This window comes from Thamnophis sirtalis, unplaced genomic scaffold (assembly GCF_051295495.1).
Source record: "Thamnophis sirtalis isolate CommonGarterSnake01/CBP01778 unplaced genomic scaffold, rThaSir2_p1.2 scaffold_4, whole genome shotgun sequence".
Classification (NCBI taxonomy): domain Eukaryota; kingdom Metazoa; phylum Chordata; class Lepidosauria; order Squamata; family Natricidae; genus Thamnophis; species Thamnophis sirtalis.
The window spans coordinates 31580361-31607251 of NW_028261384.1; the positions used below are offsets into that span (position 1 = coordinate 31580361).

The 26891-nt window shown below is 37.0% G+C and overlaps 1 protein-coding gene across 4 annotated transcripts in view; it reads right to left on the reverse strand.

Annotated features, from left to right (window-relative positions):
* SGCE (sarcoglycan epsilon) overlaps positions 1-26585 on the reverse strand; it is a 49011-nt gene extending 22426 nt beyond the window's left edge. Inside the window, exons 1-6 of one of the 4 annotated variants that reach the window (XM_014057481.2) lie at positions 26417-26585; positions 13533-13637; positions 8527-8649; positions 7585-7742; positions 6731-6803; positions 5051-5249 (exon numbers count right to left, since the gene is read on the reverse strand). In XM_014057481.2, coding sequence (XP_013912956.1) covers positions 5051-5249; positions 6731-6803; positions 7585-7742; positions 8527-8649; positions 13533-13637; positions 26417-26498 — 740 coding nt within the window. In that variant the 5' untranslated portion in view covers positions 26499-26585. The remainder of the gene's footprint in view (positions 1-5050; positions 5250-6730; positions 6804-7584; positions 7743-8526; positions 8650-13532; positions 13638-26416) is intronic. The other 3 variants (XM_014057480.2, XM_014057482.2, XM_014057483.2) reach the window with 3 other exon arrangements.
* Positions 26586-26891: the final 306 nt, after the last annotated feature.

The following is a 26891-nucleotide window of genomic DNA, read 5'->3' on the forward strand; positions in this document are numbered from 1 at the left end:
CACCAGAAAGTATCAATGTAGGATAGAAATGTCAGGAATACATCAAAACACTGTGAGTGAAATCCAACGGCATTTGCCTGTTTATTATTGATTTCTTTGGAAATCAAGTGTGAAAGCATATAATTTGCCCTTTTCTTTGCAGACATGATCTTAAAGATGAGAGGAAACAAGAGAATTATATTGCATAGGCTGGATTTTTACCTACTAAATAAAAGCCTTTAGGAGATCAGTTCTAGCTTTTGAAGTGCTCAAACATGCTCATGCAGATAAGGGTCATTGGGAAACTGGAAAAATACCTGGATTTTTCTATAATCTTCATGGTATATTTTGTTCTCTTTTATTAGTTTCTTCCTACTTAAAATATGGGTGCAATTTTATGTAGATAAAAGATTACTCCATTCTTGGGCCTAGTGGAATGCTAATTTTCTCCTACATCTGCTCTTCCACAAACATCTATAGATCTATTCTAGCCTCCTACTATGCCACCTCCCACCTTCCCATAGAATTTTTAACACGGAGGGGCAGAAACGGGCTTTAGAATCTGCCTAGTTAGATAAAAGAAACATGTTTTTGTTGTTTTATCCTATTGTAACTTCATATATGAACCTCAAGATAGATTTCATAGGGATTTCCTTACATCTCTGTGAGACAGATTGGGCTTTAAGAGAGTAGTTAAAGCTAACCAGCATACATCCAAGGCGACAAATGGCCTGAATCTTTCTTTTTCTAGTCTTAGTCTAGCATCATAATCATAATATATTTCATTCTACTGAAAGACCATCTCCTCCTTCTCAATTAGTGGAAGGGATTTTTGGCTGTCAAGAATCTGTCCTATCTATTTCAGCCAGTATGGCTTATGGTAAGAGTTACCAAAAGTTGGGGTTTAACAACAACAAAAGAGATCTAAATGGACAATCACTTAATTCAAGCCAAAAAAAACCAATAAAATCCTAAGCTGCATTAACAGAGGGATACAATCAAGATCACATGAAGTGTTTATGCCACTCTATAATGTCTTGGTAAGACCACACTTGTAATATTGCATCCAGTTTTGGATGCCATGATGTAAAAAAGATGTTGAGACTCATGAAAGAATACAGAGAAGAGCAACATAAATGATTAGGTGACTGGAAGTTAAAACATAAATAGAACAATTACTGTAATTGGATATCATATTTTTTGGACTATAAGACGCACCGAAGTATAAGACGCATAATGATTTTGAGGAAGTAATTTTTTAAAAAAGATTTTGCACTCTGCATGCCTCCACACCCTCTGCACACCTCATTTTTTGCACACACACAAAAAAGGGCATGGAGAGCTTTGGGAGGCTTGTAGAATGCAAGGGGGGGACCAAAAACGAGCAAAAATTATCCTTTTTTTTTTTTTTTGCAAAAACAGCCCATTTTTTGCCAAAAAAGGGGGGCATGCAGAGCTTTGGGTGGCTTATAGAGTGTTCCTGGGGGCTAAAGGGGCCAAAAACAAGCAAAAGATGGTCTGTTTTTTGCAAACAAAAGAGCATGCAAAGCTTTGGGAAGCTTGTAAAGTGCTCCTGGGGGCTGGGGGAGCAAAAACGAGCAAAAATGGCCCATTTTTTGCTCATTTTTATCCTCCCCAGCCACCAGAAGCACTTTGCAAGCCTCCCAAACCATCTGCACATCCATTTTTGCAAAGAGGGCGGGGTTTCGGTAGGCTAAAAATGCTGTATTAAATGTATAAGACGCACCTAGATTTTCACCTTTTTTGAATGAAAAAGGTGCGTCTTATACTCTGAAAAATACGGTATATATCTAGCTTAATGAAAAGAAGGACTAGGGGCTACATGACAACAGTATTCCAATATCTAAGGGATTGTCACAAAGAATAGAAGATCAACCTATTGTCCAAAACACTTGAAGGCAGGACAAGAAGCAACAAATGGAAACTAATCAAGGAGAAACCAACCTAGAACTAAGGAAAAAAATTCTTGACAAAATAATTAATCAGTGGAACAATTTGCTTCCAGAAGTTGTGGATGCTTCAACAGTGAAAGTTTTTAAGAAGAGATTTGGCAACCATTTGTCGGAAATGCTTTGAGGTTTCCTGACTGGGGAGGGGAATGGACTAATACAGAGGTCCCCAATCCCCAGGCTTCAGCCCACAACCAGGCCGCGGGCTGGTACACAAACATGTGCATGCACTCATTTTGCAAGTGCACATCAGGTCACACTGGCAAGTCAAATCAAGCTGCACACACATGTGCGCAGGCCTGCTTCTCAAGCTGTCCTCTTTGCCTGTCCCCACACCAGCTGGGCCACCAAGCCGCAAAGGTGTTGAGGATTGCTGAACTAGAAGACTTCCAAGGTCCCTTCCAACTCTGTTATTCTATTCTGTTACCTTCTGGAGGGGGTCCAGCTCTGTTTCTATTCAAAATTATTTTTTAAAAAATATGAACAAAAGATATGACCAATTGGCCCAACGACTAGATTCACACACACCCTATAATCTAGATATGCAAGGAAAAAACATTGTAGAGATGTGTTATACAAATTAATCGGGGGAAATATTTACAATGTGAGTGAAACTGCAAAAGAGCCTTGTATAACAATCTAGCTAGATTGTTACAGTTACATAACAACCAACCTAGGAATTTTTATAAAAGTCCCATAAAAACCGTGCTTTAAAAGCAAATCCTTAACTGCAGCATTTAAACATAAGAGAGAAAGATTTTGAGAAATATATATTTTACCATGCCTTGCTTCCCCTAGGCATTTTGACTGTCTCTACCTATCATATTAACACCTGTAGTACACACAAATTCCTATCAGTGGGACCCAAATGAAACAAGGATATTGATTACAAAGCCCAAAGGCAGCAAGTCAGATATCCTCCACTCAGAGGTGGTATTCAGCCAGTTCTGACAGGTTCTGGAGAACTGGTAGCAGAAATTTTGAGTAGTTCGAAGAAGCAGCATATAGGCTGGATCCATCTCCGTTGCCTCCCAGTCTCTCAGCTGATCTTTTGTTGCCCTAAACAGCAGAATTGAGCTGGAAAGCAGGTTAGTGGGATGGAGAGGGAATGGGGATTTTGCAGTATCCTTCCCCTGCTACACCCACAAAGACATGCCACACCCACAAAGACCTACAGAACCAATAATAAAAATTTTTGAATCCCAACACTGCCTCCACTCCAGTATTTAGTTTCAAATAATTAACAAGAAAATCTGAATGATTTGTGGAAGTGGCAATTAAATGAGGAGGATTACCGTATTTTTCAGACTATAAGACGTACCGGTATATAAGAAGCACCAAGATTTCAAAGTAAGTAAGAAAAGTAAGAAAAAAAAATTTGGTCCTCCCCGGCCCCAGGAGCACTCTGCAGGCTTCAGCGGGCTAGGGTAAGACAAAAGCACCCCATTCTTTATCAAAGCGGAGACATTTTTCCCTTCCCACAGCCCTGCTGAAGCCTGCAGAGTGCTTCTGGGAGGTGGGGGAAGGCAAAAACAGCCTGCTTTTCAACCGTTTGTTTATCAAAATGGGCATTTTTTCCTTCCCCCAGTCCTGCTGAAGCCTGCAAAGTGCTTCTGGGGGTGGGGAAAGGTAAAAATGCTCATTTTTGCAAGAAAACGGCCCTTTTTTGTCCATTTTCCACAAAATTGAGATGTGGGGTGGGGCTTTGGGTGGCCAAAAATGGCTGTATTCGGTGCATAAGATGTACCAACATTTCTATGTCTGAAAAATACAGTAAGTAAAATTAAATTGAATTTAAAAATCTGTTTTTTTAGCAAACACAAGTAATTTTGGAATTAATCTACAAAAAAAAAGAAGACAAAGAAAATTAATGCATAGATGGTAAGTAAAAGAACCTAAAAAAGGATCAAAAAGTATTCAGCTCTTTTCACAAGAGAACACAATTAGGGAAGGAAATTCTCCAAAAAGAATTTAAGCAACAAAATGTGACTGTGGGGACATTTATCTGTTTCTCTCTTCACACTTCATGTTCCTGCTGTCTATCTACAGGGCTGCAAGTGGGAGACTGACTGGAAGGGTGATTACAATTTAAGGATCAAGATTAATATTCATTATAAATAGGAGATTCTAATAATCTGTAACAGTATTTCTGAATGTCAGCCATCTTAAGATGACTAGACTTCAATTCCCAGAACTCCACCAGTCATAGTTCAACTCCACAGATCTAAACAGTGCCTAAGGTTGAGAGACACTGATTTACACAATGAATAATAAATTAAATAATGGACAATTTAAGGACAAGGCAGAACTACTGATCTCTGAAGTTATTCCTCTTCCTAGCCTTCCCTATTAAGAAGTTGCAATATAATAAATTATATTAAAGGTACAGGTACAAGTTTCTCTTGCACATACGTGCTAGTTGTCCCTGGCTAGTTGACTCTGTTTCAAAGCCGAAAAGCAAGCACTGTCCGAAGAGGTCTCCATGGTCATTTGGCCGGCATGACTAAACACCAGTGACGGAACACTGTTACCTTCCCATCAAAGATGGTCCCTATTTTTCTACTTGCATTTTTTATGTGCTAGGTTGGCAGAAGCTGGGTCAAGTAACGGGAGCTCACTCTGTTACACGGCACTAGAGATTTGAACTGCCAAACTGCCAACCTTTCGATCGACAAGCTCAGCATCTTAGCCATTGAGCCACCACATCCACTCTCAGTAAGCAGATAGCTTTTTTTTTAACACAACGAACTATGGATTGGAGGCAGAACTCTGCATAGGAATTCAAACTGGGGAGAATTAGTAATATTTGTCTTGACATAGATGGTTAAAAACCACTTGAAGTGCTCATTCTACTTTGGACTCAGGCATCATGTCAAGGCAAAAACATCATCCAATCAAAACTACGATCATCAGTTCTTTCCTTCCTTCATCCTTAAGTTTGAAAGAATAATTCCTTCTAGCAGAGAGATGGATTAGACTCACAAAACAAGAATTAATTATTCATTTGTCCAGATGTCACCACTGTTTTTTACTGATTTTTTTTAAAATAGATACTAAACTACTTAATAAATAATTGCTATTGCAGAAATATAACTTCTTACCCTTCTTTCATGTCATTAATAGGAAGGGGCACTCTGCCTCCCCTATCAAGAGCTGATGTGATGTTTATGGCATTCAGGCGCTCAGGCTGCCATACGTTTTTCACCGCTCCAAGGAAGTCTCCAAGAACCTCACTGGCCAACATTTCCTCTACATTCATGTTTTTAATGAAGAATTCTGCTTGATATGGTAAAAGAAGATCTAATTGCAAAAAAAAAAAAGTAAATGTGTCTTAGACCCTTTTCAAATTTACTAAAAGAGACAGACTAGTAAATCATAAATTCAGCCCAAAATTTGTGTTGTTAAGCAACACATTTAAGTGAGTTTTGACCTATTCTACGATCTTTCTTGTCACAGTTATTAAGTGAATCACTGCAGGCAAAGATAACCCATTGCCTTTGCCTGTCAGAAAGTTGCAAAATATGAACCTGGGGCACTGCAATCATCATAAATATGAATCAGTTGCCAAGCATCCAAATTTTGATCATGACCATGGGGATACTGCAATGGTCGTAAATGTGGGAAAATGTCATATGTCACTTTTCCCAGTAGCATTGTAACTTCAAATGATCACTAAATGAATTTAAGGATATATGTATAGCAGTACTATGTTTTTAATCTGCATGAATAAATGTAAACATGCCTAAGAAAGGCCCAGTCTTTTAAGTGTGATTATAAGGCCCCAGAATGCTAGATCCCACTGATTGATTATCTGTGCTGGCACCTTTCGTGCACTGCTTTTGCTCCAAAACTGAAAGATCACTACATCATTCTCATTTAATAATAGGTCATGACTTGTACAATTTAGATGTAACCAACCAGAGCATATTCAACTTTGAAAGGAGTCAGTCACTCTCTCTTAACCCAACCTACCACATGGGGTTGTGGTTGTGGGAAAAATAAGAGGAAGAAAGAGTATTAGACATGTTCACCACCTTGAGTTATTTATAAAAATAATGAAGGAGGGATATAAATGCATAAAAATTCTGTGCAAATACAAACTGATACCATCAATGATAATATTTCAGAGCTATGATTATCGCATTTTTCGGAGTATAAGATGCACCTTTTTCCCTCAAAAAAGAGGCTGAAAATCTGTGTGAGTCTTATACACTGAATGCAACAGTTTTGCCTCCTGAAATTCCACTCCTTTCACCAAAATGGCCCTGCATAGCTTTTAGAAGGCTTTCAGAGAGCTCCTGGAGGCTAGGGAAGGCAAAAATGAATGAAAAACGGCCAATATCCCCCACTCTAGCCCCCAGCAGCACACTATAAGCTTCCTAAAGGCTATCCGTGCCCCTTTTTTGACAAAAAATGGGCCCATCTTCACAAAAAATGGGCAATTTTTTGCTTGTTTTTACCCACCCACCCCCACCTTCCAGGAGCACTTTGCAAGCCTCCTAAGGGCTATTCGTGCCCTTTTCACGAAAAGTGGGCCGTTTTGGGGAGGTTTGTAGAGTGCAAAAAAAAATTTTTTTTAATTTCCTCTTCAAAACCTTGCTGAGTCTTATACTCCGGTGCATCTTATACTCCAAAAAATATGGTATATGATTTGACAACATACAGTTTCCAATACCCTTTTCCCATTACTTTTGCCTTTAATTATTTAGTAAAACTTAAATGATTTATATTATTTATCAACTGAATCTTCCAAAATGCTGAGATAAGTCTTGAGGACATACCTTCTGCTGACATTATATTAATAATTAAATTATGTCTTGCTGTCTCAAAGGTACGTCTGTTATAAGCAGTGATCTAATAATGGGGAAAAAAGTAAAATGGTAACTAATTATTAAATGTTTTAAAGGATAATATGGTAAACAATAATAATGGTTATCTTAAATTTGTTGCAAATAAGTGTTTTTGTTTAATTTTCTTTTACTGAAAACCAGAAAATCACAGAACAAGCTATGTCAGGGGTAATCTACTTTCCTTTCAGTTATAATGTGACTAACGAAATTTTGAGAACTATGGGGCATTCCAGTACTGATGGATGTTTCTGTCAACATACATTTTTTTAAAATAAACATTCTGTAAAGTAAATACCTCAATGATAGTTGCTTGCCCATGTTTTCTATAGTTGGTGACCCATAGAGCACACCATCACTACATGGTATTCTTTGGATATAATTCAACCAGCCAGGTCTCTCAAGGTAACCCATTAAAAAGGAAAAGGTTCCCCTCACACATACGTGCTAGTCGTTCCCGACTCTAGGGGGCGGTGCTCATCTCCGTTTCAAAGCCAAAGAACCAGCACAGTCTGAAAATGTTCTCTGTGGTCATGTGGCACAAAGGTGCACGGAACACTGTTACCTTCCCACCAATGGTGTTCCCTATTTTTTTACTTGCATTTTTTACATGCTTTTGAATCGCTAGGTTGGCAAAATCTGGGAGCTCATTCCATTATGTGGCACTAGGGATTCGAACCACCGAACTGCGAACCTTTCTGATCGACAAGTTCAGCGTCTTAGCCACTGAGCCACCGTGTCCCTGTGCATGCATTTTTAAAAAAATAAACATTCTGCAAAGTAAGTACCTCAATGATAGTTGGCTTGCCCATGTTTTCTATAGTTGGTGACCCATACAGCACACCATCACTATACGGTGTTCTTTGGATGTAACGCAACCAGCCAGGTCTATCAGGGTAACCCATTAGGTTCGTATTAAATGTTATGGGATCATTGTTTATCTCACCTGGATAAACAGAGACAGTCATGTTAAGATACGGTTTCATCATCTATAGACCATGTTTTTATGCTCGTTCCAATAGTAAATTCCTACTATTTAGAGATCCTTAATAATTTAGGTCCTATTTTCATTATGGTAATAAACCCCCAAAAAGTATAGCTATAGTTCTTTACAGTTTTGGCCAATAGTTATGAACTATTTGAAAATGAAAAATGGAATATGCAGCAACCGCCACTGACTCCTAAATTAGACATAACCTTAAGCTTAAATGACGTTGTTTCATTAACTATGAAGGCTTTGCTGTATCCATCTATATACGAACAAGTATTAAATATGTTAAGAATGTTTGTTTACTATAATAGTATAATAGATTTGATTTCATGGAAATAAGAATAATAACATGTATCACAATAGATATTTTTTATAAAATGTAAATTGGAAAAGAGGTGATAACCAAGAAAAATTGCAGGTTTTTTAACGTTACGTACATTCGTGATCCTTACAAGTTAGTCTAAAGGCAAACAGATTCATGATTCTAAATGTGTCAGTTGTAAATCTAATCAGAAAAAGAGAGATGACATTTTCACATCAAATTAACTGTGACATTTTTACTGGGACTGTAGCACAATAAATATTTTTACACTTCCCTTTCTCTGTCATACATAGCCAATAGCTTTTGAGCTAACATTTTTGTAGAGAAAGTAATGTTTATGTGATCTTGATTAAGATAAGTTAAAGTGGAAGCTAGGTAACAGTTTTATATACCTTTATAATTGCAAACATTTCTTACCAAGCTTTGCATAAGGAGGAAACTCTCCCTTAAAATATTCTCTCTCCAAAACATGAACAAAGAGAACTCCAGCAGAAGGATAAACATTTCGATCAGAATGCACTTTAGAGAGAATTGTGTACACTGGAAAGCAGGAGAATAGAAGAGGACACAACATGAGAAAAAAGATCCATGGAAAATAGTGATCACATATACTTATTAAAACAAACTGAAAAATATGATATGAAATACAAACTGCAAAATATTTATCTGCCTTTTTTAGATATTTTCACTGCTCTTAAGGTATGTGGCCCTTGATACTAAACAATTTAGAATTTCAATCTTAATTATATAAAACCCAAGAAGCAATTTACAAGTCACTTTGTATGTAGCAAAACATGTCATTCAAAGCAGCTACATTTTTTGACCAGTTTGATAAAAAGAAGAAAAGTATTTTCGTGGTATTGTATTTCTAAATTCATGTAGTTATTATGAAATGACTCTTATTGCAATCAATTTTATTTCCAAATATGCTTGTTACAACAGTCTTAGTATGTTAAAAGTAAATAACACAGAGAAGCAGAACAAAAGGAGGGCTCTGTTTGAAAGAACTTTCAGAATGCCTGTAATTTATGGCTAAATGCATTGTTTCCTTACTCCTGTCAACCCTTTTGTTAAAAATATTTTATTATCAACCTTTCAGGAAGTATATGTAATTGATAATAAATGCAACTTGCATTCCTTGATGAGTTCCAGCTCATTAAGATCATCTCTCAATTTGAGAGGAAATAGCTGGGGGGCAGGCACAATTCTGATCACTATCCCTTAAAGGGGCACACATCCCACTGTTTTTAAGCCTGCATTATAATCAATATGAATAATAAGTGTTAAGTGCACTAAATCTATGGTTATACTTTATTAAAACTCTGTAATATTACATATATGAACATACATGTATGAGAACTTTAGGTGCAGGTTTTATATTGCTTTTATTTATTCTCTTTAGTTTTATTTTTCTTGGTTTTAAAAAAAATATAAATAACATAATTTATTTATTTATATATATGGAAAATTAAAATTAATATGTGTATGTATATATATGTGTGTGTGTATGTCTGTAGATAGATAGATAGATAGATAGATAGATAGATAGATAGATAGATAGATAGATGATAGAGAGATAGAGAGATAGAGAGATAGAGATATATATGTTCCATAGCTGACTATCTCAGGTTCTTGAGAAGCACTTGGTGGGTAGAGAAAAATGCCAAAGCCAGTCTGACTATCTGGCTCACTGTATGAAGAATACAATAATAATCTATATAAAATTAAAAAATAAATGCAGTTTTATTTTAAAAAATCTATGAAGAAGTTCTTGACAACAAAAATTGTAATGGAAACATATTCTTTAAATTTTTCTCTAGTTGAACTCTTGTAGCGTTTACTTATCAATGTGATTAATCTAAAACTTTGTATTCATGGGAGAACAAAGAAGAATCAATCTAAACCCAGTCATGTATAAGGTAGTAAAGATTTCAGTTAAGTATCTCTCAGTAATTCAACATAAATGATGTTGAAATATTAAATTAAATTCTGATTTTTACCCACATCATGACTATTGTCTCAACTGCATCAGCATTTCACAAATGTCTTTTATCATTTGTTCACTTCTATTATATTAAGACTGAATATATTTTTTAGAACTGCTACTTCATAAAAGAGGACAAAATTTTAGTTGGCTTCTAAAAGTTCAACAACAAAAGCTACTGACAAGTGGTAGTAAAAAGTTAAGTACAATTAGGTCATTATATTCAACAAACCTGGAAGATAATATATACTTTCTATTCACTGTGTTCTAAGATATATGTAGATGAAGTTTCCCTGTTACCCTTTCAGTGAATCAAGGAAAATGTAATATCTAAAATAATTGAAATACATAATTCATTAGATGCAATATTTATGACTTTTCTGAGGTGTGAAATAAGTTGTTATTTAATCTTTCATACACATAACAAAACTACTTTCAATTTTGATTTCACTGAGAATGAACAATAATTCTAATTACTTAGTCATCCTGACAACTTATCATAGGATACCCAGCCATCTTTGGTAAAGCTAAACTTATTTTAAATGCAAAACTTTTCAATTAATCAGCCAATACAAGCATTCTTCAATTTACAACCATAATAGAGCCCAAAATTTTGTCCTAACTTATGCCAGTCATTAAACAAGTTATCTCAGGACTATGCCTGATTTAACATTGGTCTTAAAGCAAATGCTGTAGTCATTAAGTGAATGCTATGGTCATTAAGGGAAACTGTGGTCATTAAGCAAACCCATTGTCTGCAACGGGCTTTTGCTTCCAGAAACCAAAAACCAAAATTCTGATTTTGATTTTAAAAAACCCATAAATGGTAGCCACAATGCAGGATGTAGCAAACAGCTATAAAAGCAGGCCAGTTTCTATGAACCCAAACTGCAATCATGTGACCATGGAAGGGGTGGGATCACAATTTTTGGGCTATCACAAATTTAAATGGTCACTAAACAACTTATTGTAAGTCAAGGGGATCTGTAATGCCCTGTGTGAGCTGGGCATTACATATGAATATTTAGGTATATAATCCATACCCATTGGAAGCAACCTTGATGTTTTGATATGTTGCTTGGGGTAAAAGCAAATCTTAGTTTGTTCACTCTGTCCCAAGCCAAAGACTATAGATAAGAAACATACAAGTCATAACAGAAATCTGAAATGATAACTTGTAGAAGATTTACAAATAGGGCATTCGATGTACAGAATGAAATTACCTAACAGTAAGCCCTAGAAGTGAACACTGAAGGTTGGCTATCCCACACTACACAAAATCCACATCTTCCATGTGAGACTTAGGTATGCAAAAATACTTTAATTAGTGATTTCTTCTTGACAAGTATATGCTCTGGAATATCATCAGTTGGCTGATGGGAACAATAGTATCCTGTGAAAATTTAGATCTAGAGAAGCTATATGCAAGCACATAAGATAATGCTTCAGGGTCAACTAATTGCATCCCACTGTGCAATGTATCCTACAATATATATTCTTGCTTTATTACAGAGTTCTTCTTACAACCCTGTAATCGCTGCTTCCAGGTGGGGTCAGGGCAACTGAATAGAGCTGAGCATTTACTGGCCAGAAGCCCTCCCTGACACCTATATGGAGTTCGCAGCAGATATTTTCTCTTTGCGCCCTGAAAGAGAAATATCTCTCCCTGCCTAGGACCAAACTCTCAACCTTCCGAATGGTAGGCAAATGTCTTCAACTCTAGGCCACCGCACCATTCTTATTCCAGAGACTATTATTCAAGAGAGATTTTAACTCTTGCTTCAGTTGGGTTACTCCACAAATGCCAATAAAACTAACCATTAGGCATTTTTCTATTCATCTGAAAAACAGATGGAAAATTAGTTCTCATCTGATATAAATGCAAAAACTCCCAGTTTTTGAGGCATTTAATTAAATATTCTGCATTATCAGATTTTTGTCATGTTTTCTAATCCAGATGTTCCTCTACAGTGTTTTCACATTAGCAAGTTATGTTTCTAATCAAAGCAAACATTTCATTAGCATATTTAGTCCACTAGTTCGAACAGTATTACTATTTAAATAATGTGGTGACCATATTGTGTGGTACTCTGAGCCTATTAGGAAGAAATTAAGAGTAGTCCAGATTTGCTATTCATTCATCTTTGTTAGTTTAGAATGACTATGCAATGCTTCAGATATTATTCTTAAAAAGTGCAAAAGAACAATTAGGGGTTTCCACACCTCCAAAATAATCTGCCAAATTAATCCCAAACTAGCTATTGTAAGTTCTTATTCAATCAAAGGAGTCCTATCTCAAGTGTTATAAATGTTCTTTCATCTCTGGTATTGGCAGTAAATACATGGTGTGTGTTTGTGTGTATGTGTGTATGTGTGTGTGTGTGTATTCCATTTCCAATTTTGTCATGAAGCTCTTGCTGCATAGTCTGTTTTCCCACTGCAGTATAGGAAATGTGGTTCCACCACAAATGCGCGTACGACAAAAGCGCGTGTGACTAAAGCGTGGTGACAAAACCGCGCCGTCAAAACCGCGGAGACGAATGAGCGCTGAAGCACGCCGACAACAACATGCCGACAGAAGCGCGCTGTAACATAACCCTAAAAATAACCCTAAACCTAGCCCTAAACCTAGCCCTAAACCTAACCCTAAACCTAACCCTAAACCTAACCTTAACTTAAATCGCGCTTCTGTCGGCGCGCTGTTGTCGGCGTGCTGTTGTCGGCGCGCTTTTGACATCGCAGTTTTAGCGCCGCGGTTTTGTCGGCACGCTTTTGACGTTCGCGGTTATGTCGTGCCACGGGAAATGTTGCCTTGTCATAGGAAGTTGACTTATTTTATTTTATAAGTCACACTAGTACTGTATTTAATTCAATAATTGAACCAATATGTAATTATTCTACAGAAACATTTCTTTCCCAAAACATACTTTAATATTCTAGAATTTAATCTAGCTATTCTCAGAACTAATGCACAAATTGTTTAGTTCCCCTCCAGTCTTATTCTTCTAATTTTTTTTTATGTAAGATAGCTAGCTATTACAAAAAATTAAACTCAAAGCCTAAAATGGTAGGAACATTTAAAATATCCCCTAAAATTAACTAAGTCAAGATATAAATGGGAATAACATGAATAAGAAGCATTATAAACAAATTATCTCACTCACCAGTTTACTAATGTGGTTAAGAAAATGCCAGTACGGAAGAATGCACAATATTTTTACACGGAGCCATTATTTGAAAGAGGAAAACCACAAAAAGTTTAACTGAAAAATTTAGTAGCAAACAAAAAAATTAGAATGAGGAAAACAACATTTAGAAGATTAGATGTTTATATATTTGTTGCTTATCTGCACATACTGTCAGTAAAACACAACAGAAGTGATTTATTACACAAAAATTGCAGAAAGTAGAAAAGTCCCATTTAAATGCCTAAACTCACCATTTCTCTCAGCAGCCTTAATGCTATTACTAATATATTTGATGATGTACTTTGTCTTCCCTTTAATCATTCCATGTACGCCAGCGGGAGGGTGTAAGAAAAAAGCTTTCCAAAGTAAAACAAATGCAAGATAAATAAATTAATACTGGATCAACTGTTTCCCTGTGGTCAAAGGCCAAAAGTCAAAACATTTCATGTAGCAGATTCGTATCTTTGCTTGTTAAAAGACAAACAAGAGAGATTTCTTAGTTCATACATAACGCTAAACAAGCCATTCCTGGAATTGCTTCAATTGATTAAGCTGCTACCACTTAAAGGATGAGGCAAATGGAAGTTATTGACAATGTATACTGGTATATTGCTAACTTTATTGTAGTTAAGCAAGAATTCCTAACAATACAGCATAGTCTAATGTTCAGGCATAATGTTTCAGTTCTGTACATGGTAAGGAATAAGAGGGAAATTCATACGTGAGGGATCCTTGGTGTTCTCTTGAGTTTGTTTTCTTGTAGATGTTTCATTATCCAAACTAGTAGTGATGATGTTACCTAGTTTGGGTAATGAAATATTTGCAAGAAAATAAGCAAGCTCAGAGATCACCAAGGATCCTCATATCAACCCTGAGATACAAATAGACTCCTTTATTAATACATTCACAGGTGCTGATATTTTTTTTAAGAGTGTTACTAAATCTGTTTTAAGATATTAATGGCTATTGAATATCTGTGTAAAGAATATAAATATAAATATAACAGTTTAACAGCTTCCCAACATTAAAAAGCACCCTAAGAACAGCTCACTTATAGATATCATAAACTTAAATTCTTCTCCAATTTGTCTCAAAAACAGAGTTTGAGCTATTACCGTTACTCTAACATTAATATGGTTCCTCAAAATTCACATATATTTCTTAAACACGGGTTTTACCCATAACACTTTGTTTTCTTAAAACATTGGCTTTAAACATGTTTTTGATGTTTTGAATAAATTACACAACAGCATTCAGAGTAAAACCACTTTAAAAACATTGGGTAGCTCACCTGTAGTTGGTTCTACAAGTAGCTCTGGATACTTGTAGCCATGATTGAAATTTTCTACAGCTCAGGTAGACAGAAAAACATGCCTCCAGAAGGACAAGCTCCTGGGTGCAGATCTTTCCCTTCAGCTTCCATGAAAACCATGTTGATAGAATAGGAGATTAGGAATACCTATCATAGTAGAGAGTTGGAAAAGGAGAGGAAGACAGAGGGCATAGCAGCCTGTGTACCTTCAGAAAAGTGTCTGTATATAATATATATGGATGAGTAACAAGCTTATCTCAGGGAGTTGAACAGATGATGCCCAAATTATCCTAGGATCTTTTAACCATCTTTTAAAATAATTTAATCTCTGGGAGACACTGAACCATCTTTTTAAAATAATTTAACATGGGGGACACTGAATGAATGTGAAACATTGGGACCATATTGCTGCCAGGCAGAATCTGCTAAAACACACCCAGAGCATAGAACTAAGCATCTTATACATTGGGGATTTCTAAAAAAATAAGTCTATTGATAAAATATATCCAGTGTTGCTTGCTGTTAATATCTGGAATACTACAGACTGTCTTCCTGACAAAACAATAAAGTAGCAGGGAAGATTCATTAGTTATAATATAATGAATAATTTCACAGTTGAAACAGCAAGATGCCCCAAAGGGATGGCTAAAACTAATAATTAAAGTACTGGTGAAACAAGTGAATGAACTAGATTGGAAACTGAATCAAGAAGAAATAGAGAAAAAAAATCCATTTCTAAATTATGCAATTCTGAAACTTAAACTGCATCCCAAGTACCATGAGGTCAGGTGCAACTCATCTGAAAGTGTTTTGCCGAGCGAAAACTGTAGAAATATGAAAGTTAACATTAGCGTCTGCATCACACGGTCATTAAGACTGACTAAAGAATAACAGAGTTGGAAGTGACCCTGGAGGCTTCTAGTCACTACTCAAGCAAGAGATCCTATATTATTTCAGACAGATAGACGTCCAATCTTTTCTTAAAACTCTCCAGTGATCAATATAGAACTTGTTACGAAGGTTGGAGTAGTTTATGACAAAAAAGGGAGAAAAAGCTTTAAAAAGGAGTGAACGCATATTCCAGAAAATGGTTATATATTCTTGTTCTGGAACAGAATCGTGGATATTTCATGCTCCATGGCAGAAAAATCCCAGCCTAATCAGAAGGAATTTTCTGTATAAGAGATCAAGGAATGCATAGATCTGCAACAGCATAGATCTGCAACAGCTAGGATGAGATTAAGTGAGAAAGATAAGCAAGGCTGTTTCTTCATAGGAATAGCAGATAGGGTACTGTACAATGAAAAAGATAGGGTACTGTACAATGAAAAAAGTGTAAAATATTTTAAAATTATCAGGTTTTAAATGTGTGAATCACTCTTCACACTGATAAAGGAGGTGCCAGATATCAAAGAAATAAACAGATGCAAACTGCTTCTTGTTTACATAGGGTCCAGCTCTTCTCATGAAAAGAATAAGAGGAAATTTACAAGAATTTGTCTGCCTCAAATTTTCCTATATATAGGTGTTTCACTCTGTAGAGTAGAATAAAAACTCCATTTTTATGGCTCTGTAGTCCTTGTTCAGGGTAGAGCTGGGGCGACTGGATGAAGTTGAAAATGTCCTGGCTGAATACTTACTGAAAGTCTTGTAACTTTTAGTTCCCTCCTATAAAACTACTGACAAGAGATGTAGTTTCTATTAATTGGTTTTATACTTCTAGTCCATATTGGAAAGAAGGCAATAAAATTCTGTACCATCCACCCCACCTGTTCAGAGACTATCAATTGTCTGTTATTGTTAAATGTGTTTTACATATAATAAAATAATAATTTATTGCTAGTTGGGCTTGGACTGTGGAAGGAATCTTTATAGTTATTGGCAAGATACTAGTAACAATCTGTGGGTGAGCATTCATTTGTATGCATATGTCTATTAAAATTAACCACAGTTCTAGAAGATTTTGAGTATGACTAAGGACAAGTATATTATTCAGCTGTGTGATAATCAAAGGAACATAATAACGTTCTTATGTCAAATCATTGGTTTAAATTCAATTTGATATTAAAACAGACTGTCAGAATTATCAGACAAGAGAGAAGTTTATTAATATATTTGACCTTTACACCTTTTTATAACTAATTGGTAAAATAAATTCACTTATCAACATCTAGAATCAAGACATAATTTTAACAAGTTAGTCTAGGATCCTATATATATTTACCACAATGACTGATGCAGTACAAGCATCATACAAATTATAGAAACACTAAGGAAACACAAGCATTATACAAATTATACCAGGGACCAGTCTAGGAACCTCACACAGTTCTCATTAATTACATAAAAGCATGGGAGCAATAACCATATTAATTTGTGGTCAGCCAGAGACCTGCAGAGCTCGCAGCAGAATCGGACAGTGAGTAGGTTGGGGGATGAACATGGGCTAGACCTGGAGTCTGGGGAAGGCTCGGATGAGGGTTCTGCATCAAAGGCAGTGAGGGGGCCATCAGGGAGTTATGTGCTGCCTGCGGAGCCTCCAGAGTCAGACAGCAGCGAGGCAGAGAAACAAGCTCCCCCCCCCTTCCCAGTGCGTGCATGCACAGAACGGCCAGAAGACAAGAACAGTTAAAACAGAAAGGACAACTCAGGAGTCAGGTTTGGAGGTGATTGGTCCCTCCCTTAGGACATAAAGGAGGAGCAAAGGCACATGAGCCTTTGCAGGAAGCAACTTGGTTCATGCTGTTCAGTTTACCTTCTCAAAATATATTTGGAGCCTTTGCTCCGTTTGGCCTTGCCAAGCTAATTGCCAATTAATTCCCACATAACTCAACTTACTTTTATGTTTCTCCTAACACTGCTTAATTTTCACTTACATATAAGATAATGGACAAAAGTCTCTTTGGCTTCTTTCAGCAAGTACCATTCCTTGCAACTTACAATATACTCCCTGTTGTGGCCCAGCAGGAGCCGTTGGAGCTGCCACCAGACTCCGACAGCGAGGGGCCCTATGAGTCAGCTCTGGAGGATATAGAGGACCTTGGACAGGGGTCCAACTCTGAGCAGGGCGCAGAGAGGCTGGTTGGCTACCAGGAGGCACCTGAGCCTTGGACCAGTGGGGAGGAGACAAGGGAAAGTGAGCCGGATGCCAGTAGTGAGTTGTTCCTGGATGCACGGCATTGAAGAGCTAATAGGTGTCAAGAACAGTTGAGCAGTTACAGGAGGTAATTGCACTCAGCTGGTGGTCAATAGGCTCCTCTCCAGACTATATAAAGACTCCTTGTGCACATGCCCCTCTTTGCCGAAGTCAACGCAGGATTGAATGTCGGAGGACATTACTGTGAGCTTGGCAGGCTGGATTGCTGCCAAGCCTTATCTGTGTTTATTGCTGCCCAAGCTTGTCTGTGCCAGTTTGCTGCCAAGGACCTGTCTGTTAATTAAATGCCGTAACTTATCTTTGGCTCGGAGTGTACTTTGGTGTGGGAGGAGCGGGGTCAGAACAACTCCCTATCATTTTTCTACCAGGCTTTATACACATTAAAATTTGTATAAGCACTTTACCAAACAAAATATACTATTTCATCTACATGCTAGTTTTTCACTATTTAGATACATACCTCTAAACTCAATTTTCCCTGAAAAGTGCAATCACGTAGGCATTTGACAGACTAAGTTTCATATTTTACTTTTCATTATATCTCCAATTTATTTTACATTCACTGCAAACCAGAAATACATTGCAAAGTTTACAGGTAGCAATATGACATTATATGCAGACAAAAATATGCATACATTCAAGACCAACATATGTATGTACCCAAAGCCTTATACATTTACCTATACATACATTCAACAACCAAAAGGATACCACATGTATTTATTTTACTCCTTCTTAGTGCTAAAAAGTATTCAACAATTTTCATATTGGTGCAAAATGATTCATTATTTTACACTCTTCATTTTGTCATGCATTTCATTTAAATCATCAAACTTTGTCCTAATGATACATCTCAATACTTGCTGAAGAGAAAGAAATATGTTTTGCAACCACTGCACAACATAACACTTACCAACTTTTGTTCATTGTCATGTTTTTCAGTCAGAACTCCTCTCGATACTTTCCAAGATACCTTAACACTGTGATCCTCATATAGCTTTTGCCTTCATTTTTTAATACTTTTTTCTTTGTGTAACAATTTTGGGCTCAGTATGTCAAAAAGTCAGAGCATGTCTATCTTGATTCTGCTGGTGAATCACTCCCACACTCATCTTAGACAAAAAAGGCCTCCTCTCTTCCCCTCCGGCCCCCTCACCTCCGCCCCCTGCCCTTCTGTCCATAGCTCCTCTCCAGACACTGATTTTATGGGTCCTCCAGAGCCTTAGAAAATTACACTACAATGCTCACAAGATTTTTGGAACCCCAGAAACTGTGCAGGAGCAAGATTTTTTCACACAAATTCCAGAGGCCTGGAGATGTAGTGTGTTACTCCAAATGGCATGGTATGTGTCGTAGGTTTGCCATCACTGGTGTAGGAGACTAACAATGGATTCTTTCTATAGTCAAGTATGGAAGCAGTCTTTACATGTGTTAAAATTGCATCCATGACATAAGCAACTACATACCAATTCTAACTATTTGCCAGTTTGTTTGTTTATTTATGATTCAAATGTATTGACTGCCTAGCTCCAGACTCTCAAGCAAAACTTTAAAAAAACAAAATTATAAAAATAGCAAGCAACATTAAAACAACAGGCAATCCAGACTAAAATGCTCAGGTAACAAATCACATACAAACATACATACAAACATTGGCCATTAAAAAATGACACACATCAACCCCAGGTCTGAGAACAAAGCGAAGTTTTCAAATTATCCTGTTTTTAATTTATACTTTATTTATATTTTTATTTATATTCACTTATAGATCATCATACACTGGATAAAACTAAGGGGGGAAATCCACTTGAAGGTGGTCTATATCAAAGTATTATACAACATTATACAAGGGGACATGACTTAAAATAATATCCATATATCTTCTGCACCAATAGCTTTAAGGAAAAATGAACTGATATACGTTTCTGATAGATTCTATATATTTCTTTCTCAAATACTACTAAACTCCAGTACAGGAAATACTACTAAACTCCAGTACAGGAAATACTACTAAACTCCAGTACAGGATGCACTGTACCAAATCATCTAAAGTGCAATGATCCATACATTCAATTCTCAAGTACATTTGAATTCCAGAGAAAGAATTGACTGAAGAATCTTCATCTAGGATAAAAGCAGTTGTATACTGCCCCCCGGTGGCTGATATAAGTAATGTGTGTCATTATCACTATTTTCCAACATACTGTTATGCATACTTTTTCGTTTATTTTTCTTGTATGTTGACTTCTTTGATAATATTCAACTACATTCCCATACAAATCATTCAGTTACATCGTGAATACAGAAGTTATACAAAAATATGGATTTTTGTAGAAGAATTAATGAAGTATACATTTTGTGCCCCTGACTATATGGATATAGGGATGTGTATGCATGCAATAGGCGTGTGTAAAACAAGAAAAAAAAACATTTAGACATCATATGGCGAAAGGAATTGGAGTATGAGAGAGAAGAGAGAGAAGAGAGAGGTTTCTAAAAGGGAATGTACTTTGTGAAATTCTTTTGGGTGTTTATGCAATAAATTTTATGATTCACCAACCCTAAAATAAGCAGCTGTTCTGTGACTGTAATAATGTTCACATAAATTTCTAAAAACTTGAATGAGTTCCAAAAGAGATTGGAAACATTACCAGAATTACAGGTACCTAATTTAGGATATCCCTTCTATTTGAACTTATTGGCTAATATGTGCACTTCCTGCATATAGAAGTGTTTTACTACAATCAACCCTGATTTCAAGGCCAGAAATCAGTTTTAGCTCATGAACAAGATCATGAGCATTTCCAATCTCCTACAATCATATAAAAGGATGTTGTAAACATTCAGTGTTCTACTGAATGAGCATGATTGTCTAAAAATTGTTTTGCAATTCTTTGTGCGCACATTCCAAAATGCAAAGGACTGGGATAGAGATATTTACAATCAAACGTCCATTTGCATGCAAGCAAAATCAGTGACAGAATCTTACAAAGATATGAAATATGTTAAGCAAACATCAATGCTGAATGAGATACAGGGAAAAGTCTAGTTTGTATCACTATACAACTAATTTAAATTACTATAAATTTACTTTATTTTATTTAATTTATTTACCAAGGATCACATATTAATATTAAAATACCTCTATATACTTCAGTAAGGAAATGTGCAATTTGCTTTCCAAATTCTAACTTCTACTTTTAATTAAACAATTCATATACATTCCTCATTTAATCCATTTTTTAAAATTGTTAACGCTCTCATTCGTAGACTTCAATAACTTAGTCTTTTTATCTTTATTGTGATTTGTAATTACAGGATAACGAAAAATTGTTGAAGTATTTTGTTAGTTTACTTTAAGAGTTTGTGGATTTTAGTGCAAATTCTAAGTCACTATATTGTACCAAAAGTTCAAAGCTATTTGTCCTCAGTTTTAAAGGAAGTGATCTTCCTATTTTATGTATATTCATTAAAAGATTTAAAAACTGGAAGCTTGTTGAAAAATAGATGTAATACATACAGTTCTCATCAAACAATCATGTAAATCTAGCAACGGAATATTTAATGGCTTGCACAGAGCCTACATGAAAAGTTGTATGAATTTAGAGCTTCTTTCAGACCATCAGAGCATGAGGCAACTAGAATAAAGTGATGGTGTAATATTGTGTAGGAAAGATTTGTGAGATTGGACAAAGAGAGGCTGCTTAGGGAACAGTCAGATGAGGACAGAATAGCTACAGCTAGATAATGGCAGAGCAAGTAGTATAAAAGGGACTCTCAATAGCTTCTCAGGCTGTAAAGCAGGCAGAGGGACAATTGTACTTTCATACTTGTAAGATTCTATTAATGTAGCTTTATGATAATATGGAACTAGTTTATCTGATTGTGTTTCCTATCTGGTCTGTCTGGGAAGGCAAAGAGCTGGCCATCTCTTTGCAATTCCTCTCTGGACAAAGAAAGGATTTGAGATTGCCCATTAGCACTCCAAATACTTGCTTCTTGCAAGGAGACCACAACATACTGATTTCTAATATATTTAATGCTAAGAGGGACAAGAATGTAGCCATCTTGCTCAAACCATGGTCAGCACCTTTAAAAGTTCACATACTTTCTTTTCTATCACTTTTGGAAATTGTTGGTTAACTGCTTTTTAGCTATTAAGAATCTTTGGATTGACAAATCTAAAAATATCAGATGAGTTTCCTTCTATAATTAGTAAAAGAAACTTCAAACACAACTTTTAGGAACTATTTTAAAATAAATAGCAAAGGGAAAGTTAGAACTATGTTTTGGCAAAGTTACAAATGGACTCAGGCTCCAGATGGATGTGAAATAAGATGCCAGAATTAAATATAACCATAATCCCCACAGGAAAATGCTTTTGTTTTGAATTATTTTAGAATTTTTTTTGATAGAATGGAACTTTTGAGTTGGACGCTAGAAGAACGTAGAAGTGAAGATTGCAGCTAAAGGAGAAAAAAATTTAGATTCAACTTATAGATACAGCATGAAGCAAAATATTTTAACATTGGTCATATTGAAGAATATTTTTGAATAATGGACTCAAGTTAATCTTAAGAGTTTTTGTCACTATAGATAGACTGTATGTAAAATGTTACAGAAGAACACATTTTGCCTTTCAAGACTGAGTCTAATCTGAAAATGAATTTAAAAATGATAGGCTACAAGAATGATATGGATAATGATGCTACACCGGACATACAAAGAAATCACCCATTGCTTTAGTAATTAAAAGAGATACACAAGTAATAATCCGGGAGAAAAAAAATTGGATCATTTTCCTATATTAAAATTTACAAAAGTAGCTGGTTAAAACTTTGAACAAAAAAAGGGACAAAGAAAAAATGGAAGTAAATCATTCTACAACATTTGAGGGAACTAAAAATAAAGATTGTTAAAAGTAAAAAGAAAGGAATATGAAATTAGTTTATTTGATCAAGATTAAAACAGGTATGTTGTTATTTCTACTGACCTTTAATAAACTTTTGCTGATATCAAGACTGAAATGAGGGGTTCTAAAAAATTATTTATATATAGGAGATAGGATATGTTAAAAAGAGACCATTTGTCATGTTAAAACAAGATGAGTTAAGGTACTAAAATTGTTTATATTTGTTTAAGGGGAAAAGTAAATTTTTTATACATTTATTTTTATTTACTGATTTTTTTCTTTTTTCCATTTCTTTCTTCTTATGTTTCATAACCCTTCTACTTTTAATTTTTTTATTTATTTTTAGTTTTTATTAATTTACTATTGTAATTTCACTTTTTAATAACTTTTCACTATTAAGAAATAAGACATGTGGTCCACTGCAAAATGCCATTATTCAAACATATAGTACATGCCTTATATATAGCAATAGCAGTTAGACTTATATACTGCTTCATAGGGCTTTCAGCCCTCTCTAAGTGGTTTACAGAGTCAGCATATTGCCCCCAACAACAATCCGGGTCCTCATTTTACCCACCTCGGAAGGATGGAAGGCTGAGTCAACCCTGAGCCGGTGAGATTTGAACAGCCGAACTGCAGAACTGCAGTCAGCTGAAGTAGCCCTCAGTGGTGCATTTAACCACTGCGCCACCTCGGCTCTTATATCAATTACTCATGGTAAAAAAAATCCCTAGAGAGCTGTAGTTTAGCCAGAATTGAATAACCTGGACCACTGATTCTTATTACCTGAGGATTTAGATTTTATTTTAGATTTTATTTATTATTTATAGGCCGCCCTTTTCCCTGAGGGGACTCAGGGAGGCTTACAATTCATAGGAGGGGGAGTGCAAGACAAAACATAAGACAATACGTGAGTAAAAATAGAAATAAAATAATAAAACACAACATTCATTCAACATTTGGGTGGGGCGGATTAAAATCTTTATTCCCAGGCCTGACGGGATAGCCAGATCTTAAGGGCTGTGTGGAAGGTCTGGACAGTGGTGAGGGTACGAATCTCCACGGAGAGATCGTTCCAAAGGGTCGGAGCTGCTACTGAGAAGGCTCTCCTCCGCGTAGTCGCCAGTCGGCACTGACTGGCGGATGGAACTCGGAGGAGGCCCAATCTGTGCGATCTAATAGGTCAAAGGGAGGTAATTGGAAGGAGGCGGTCTCTCAAGTACACAGATCCACTACCATGAAGGGCTTTATGAAGGATAAGAAGCACCTTGAAGCGCACCCGGAGATCAACAGGTAGCCAGCGCAGCTCGCGGAGGATGGGTGTTATGTGGCGAACCGCGGTGCGCCCACAATCACTCGCGCGGCCGCATTCTGGACTAGCTGAAGTCGCCGAAAACAGGCTCTAAATCTCAAAGGTCCATATTCCACTTTATTTTTATTTTTTTTACTTTAATAGTTAATACAGGTAATTCTCGACTTACGACCACAATTAAGCCCAAAATTTATAAAGAATTTGTTGAGTTTTGCCCCATTTTATGACATTTCTTGCCATAATTGCCATAATTGTTAAGTGAATCACTTTAGTTGTTAAGTTAGCAATGAATGTTAAGTGAATCTGGTTTCCCCATTAACTTTGCTCATCAGAAGTTTTCAAAAAGTGATAGCAATAGCAGTTAGACTTATATACCGCTTCATAGGGCTTTCAGCCCTCTCTAAGCGGTTTACAGAGTCAGCATATTGCCCCCAACAACAATCCGGGTCCTCATTTTACCCACCTCGGAAGGATGGAAGGCTGAGTCAACCCTGAGCCGGTGAGATTTGAACAGCCGAACTGCAGAACTGCAGTCAGCTGAAGTAGCCCTCAGTGGTGCATTTAACCACTGCGCCACCTCGGCTCTTATATCAATTACTCATGGTAAAAAAAATCCCTAGAGAGCTGTAGTTTAGCCAGAATTGAATAACCTGGACCACTGATTCTTATTACCTGAGGAAACAGGCTCTAAATCTCAAAGGTCCATATTCCATTTTATTTTTATTTTTTTTACTTTAATAGTTAATACAGGTAATTCTCGACTTACGACCACAATTAAGCCCAAAATTTATAAAGAATTTGTTGAGTTTTGCCCCATTTTATGACATTTCTTGCCATAATTGTTAAGTGAATCACTTTAGTTGTTAAGTTAGTAATGAATGTTAAATGAATCTGGTTTCCCCATTAACTTTGCTCATCAGAAGTTTTCAAAAAGTGATAGCAATAGCAGTTAGACTTATATACCGCTTCATAGGGCTTTCAGCCCTCTCTAAGCGGTTTACAGAGTCAGCATATTGCCCCCAACAACAATCCGGGTCCTCATTTTACCCACCTCGGAAGGATGGAAGGCTGAGTCAACCCTGAGCCAGTGAGATTTGAACAGCCGAACTGCAGAACTGCAGTCAGCTGAAGTAGCCTGCAGTGCTGCATTTAACCACTGCGCCACCTCGGCTCACGTGACCCTGGGACACTGCAATGATCATAAATAGGAACCAAGCATCTGAATTTTGATCACATGATCATGGGGATCCTGCAAAGGTTGTAACCGTGAAAAACAGTTGTCACTTTTTTTAATGCCACTGTAACTTTGAACAGACACTAAATGAACTGATGTAAAGTTGAGGAACACCTGTACTATGTAACCTTAGCTCTCTTTATCATAACATTAAAGGCAGTTACTTAATAATAAATACAGTAGTTATCATATATTAGAATGTGAACAATTAATCATTTGGGGGAGAAGTAAAAACCTCCAATATTTGAAGTTGTTGTCATTCCGAATTTATCCCGTCCAAGATTTATTTTTTTGTGCATGTCTTGTTCCATGTCTTCGTTTCCTGAGACAAGTATTTACATATGTTTTCCTTTTTTGGTTACTTTCATCTCCATTTGCTGGTATTGCTCAGCTTTTATCCACATAACCAAGAATGGAAAAATGTGCCTGTTATTCCAACCAAGCTCAGGAATGACAGAAAGCTTTGCTAATTAATGGCTTGCCTGATCTGCAAAAGAGGAAAGTAGCCTCTATCCATTCAGCTTTTGCAGAACACAATCAGAATTCAGAATTCAGTTTAGAACTATATGGAGGAGAAAATATGGGGGAATTATAACACCTCTGCATGCATGTTGTCTTATTATTATTATTTTTATAAAAAGCACATTTCCCTCTATTTTCTTTGAAATGCAAGATTTTAAAAAAAATATTGGAGCTGCCGCATATATTTTAAATACACCATGTGTTAACATACAATATTAACTGATCCTTAAATATATTCCTCTATAAGGTAATCTGCTCGCGTTTGTGGGTTGTTTTCATGATTGTAAAAAAAACCCAGTAGTAATGCATTTTTAAAAATATTTTTCTGCAAGATGCCCTGATGTTATGAAAGGGAGAAGGGAATGGCATCTGGCCAGGGAAGGCAATGCCTTTTGCAGACAACTATCCCACTGCTCCCTCTTTTCTTGCCCGCAAAACAAAACAAAAAAATTTGAACCCTCCCGGGGCAGCTGCTTTAGGAAGTGCGGGCAGGGGAAAAACAGCGAGCCGCTGCAGCGGGAGCAGCGACAGAAGGCTGGCATCAGGGCAGAGTCGAGAAGGAGGGAACCCCCCGCTTGAAAAGGGTCGGGCATGGGGAGCAACGGGGTGGCAGGCCGTGGTCGAAGGAGGATGTGCCATCTAAGCGGGAAGGGCTGGGCCCAAGCGGGGGCTCGGCAGACACCAACCTGTCAGCAAGAGGGTGGTAAGAGCCGCTCCGCTGGGTTTGCTGTGGGACTGCAACCAGGATCCTGCTCCGTGGTGCGGCATTGCTCCTTGCTGCTGGAGCTGGTGCGGTCCTCTCGCTGTTGCCGCTGCTCCTCCTCCCGCCGCCGCCCGCCTTCCCGCCTGACATAACCATCCCCAGCAGCAGCAGCAGCAGCAGCAGCATCGCTCCCTCCTCCTTCTATAGGAACGATCCCCAAGGCAAGAGCCAGCTAGGCCTGCAAAAGGGGGTCGGTCTATGCATATCCAGGCCCGCCTTTTCTCGCCCAGGGGAGCTGCTTTATGTCTGGGAGGCTTGGTCCTGGCTTGGTTTTGCTCCAGACTTATGGAGCTGGGTCTGCTAAAAGCGCGCGTCCCGGGCTGAACAGGAGAGACAGAGACAAATGCATTCTGGCGCTCTCCAAGCTGGCCTAAGGCAAACATACACAAACACCCTTT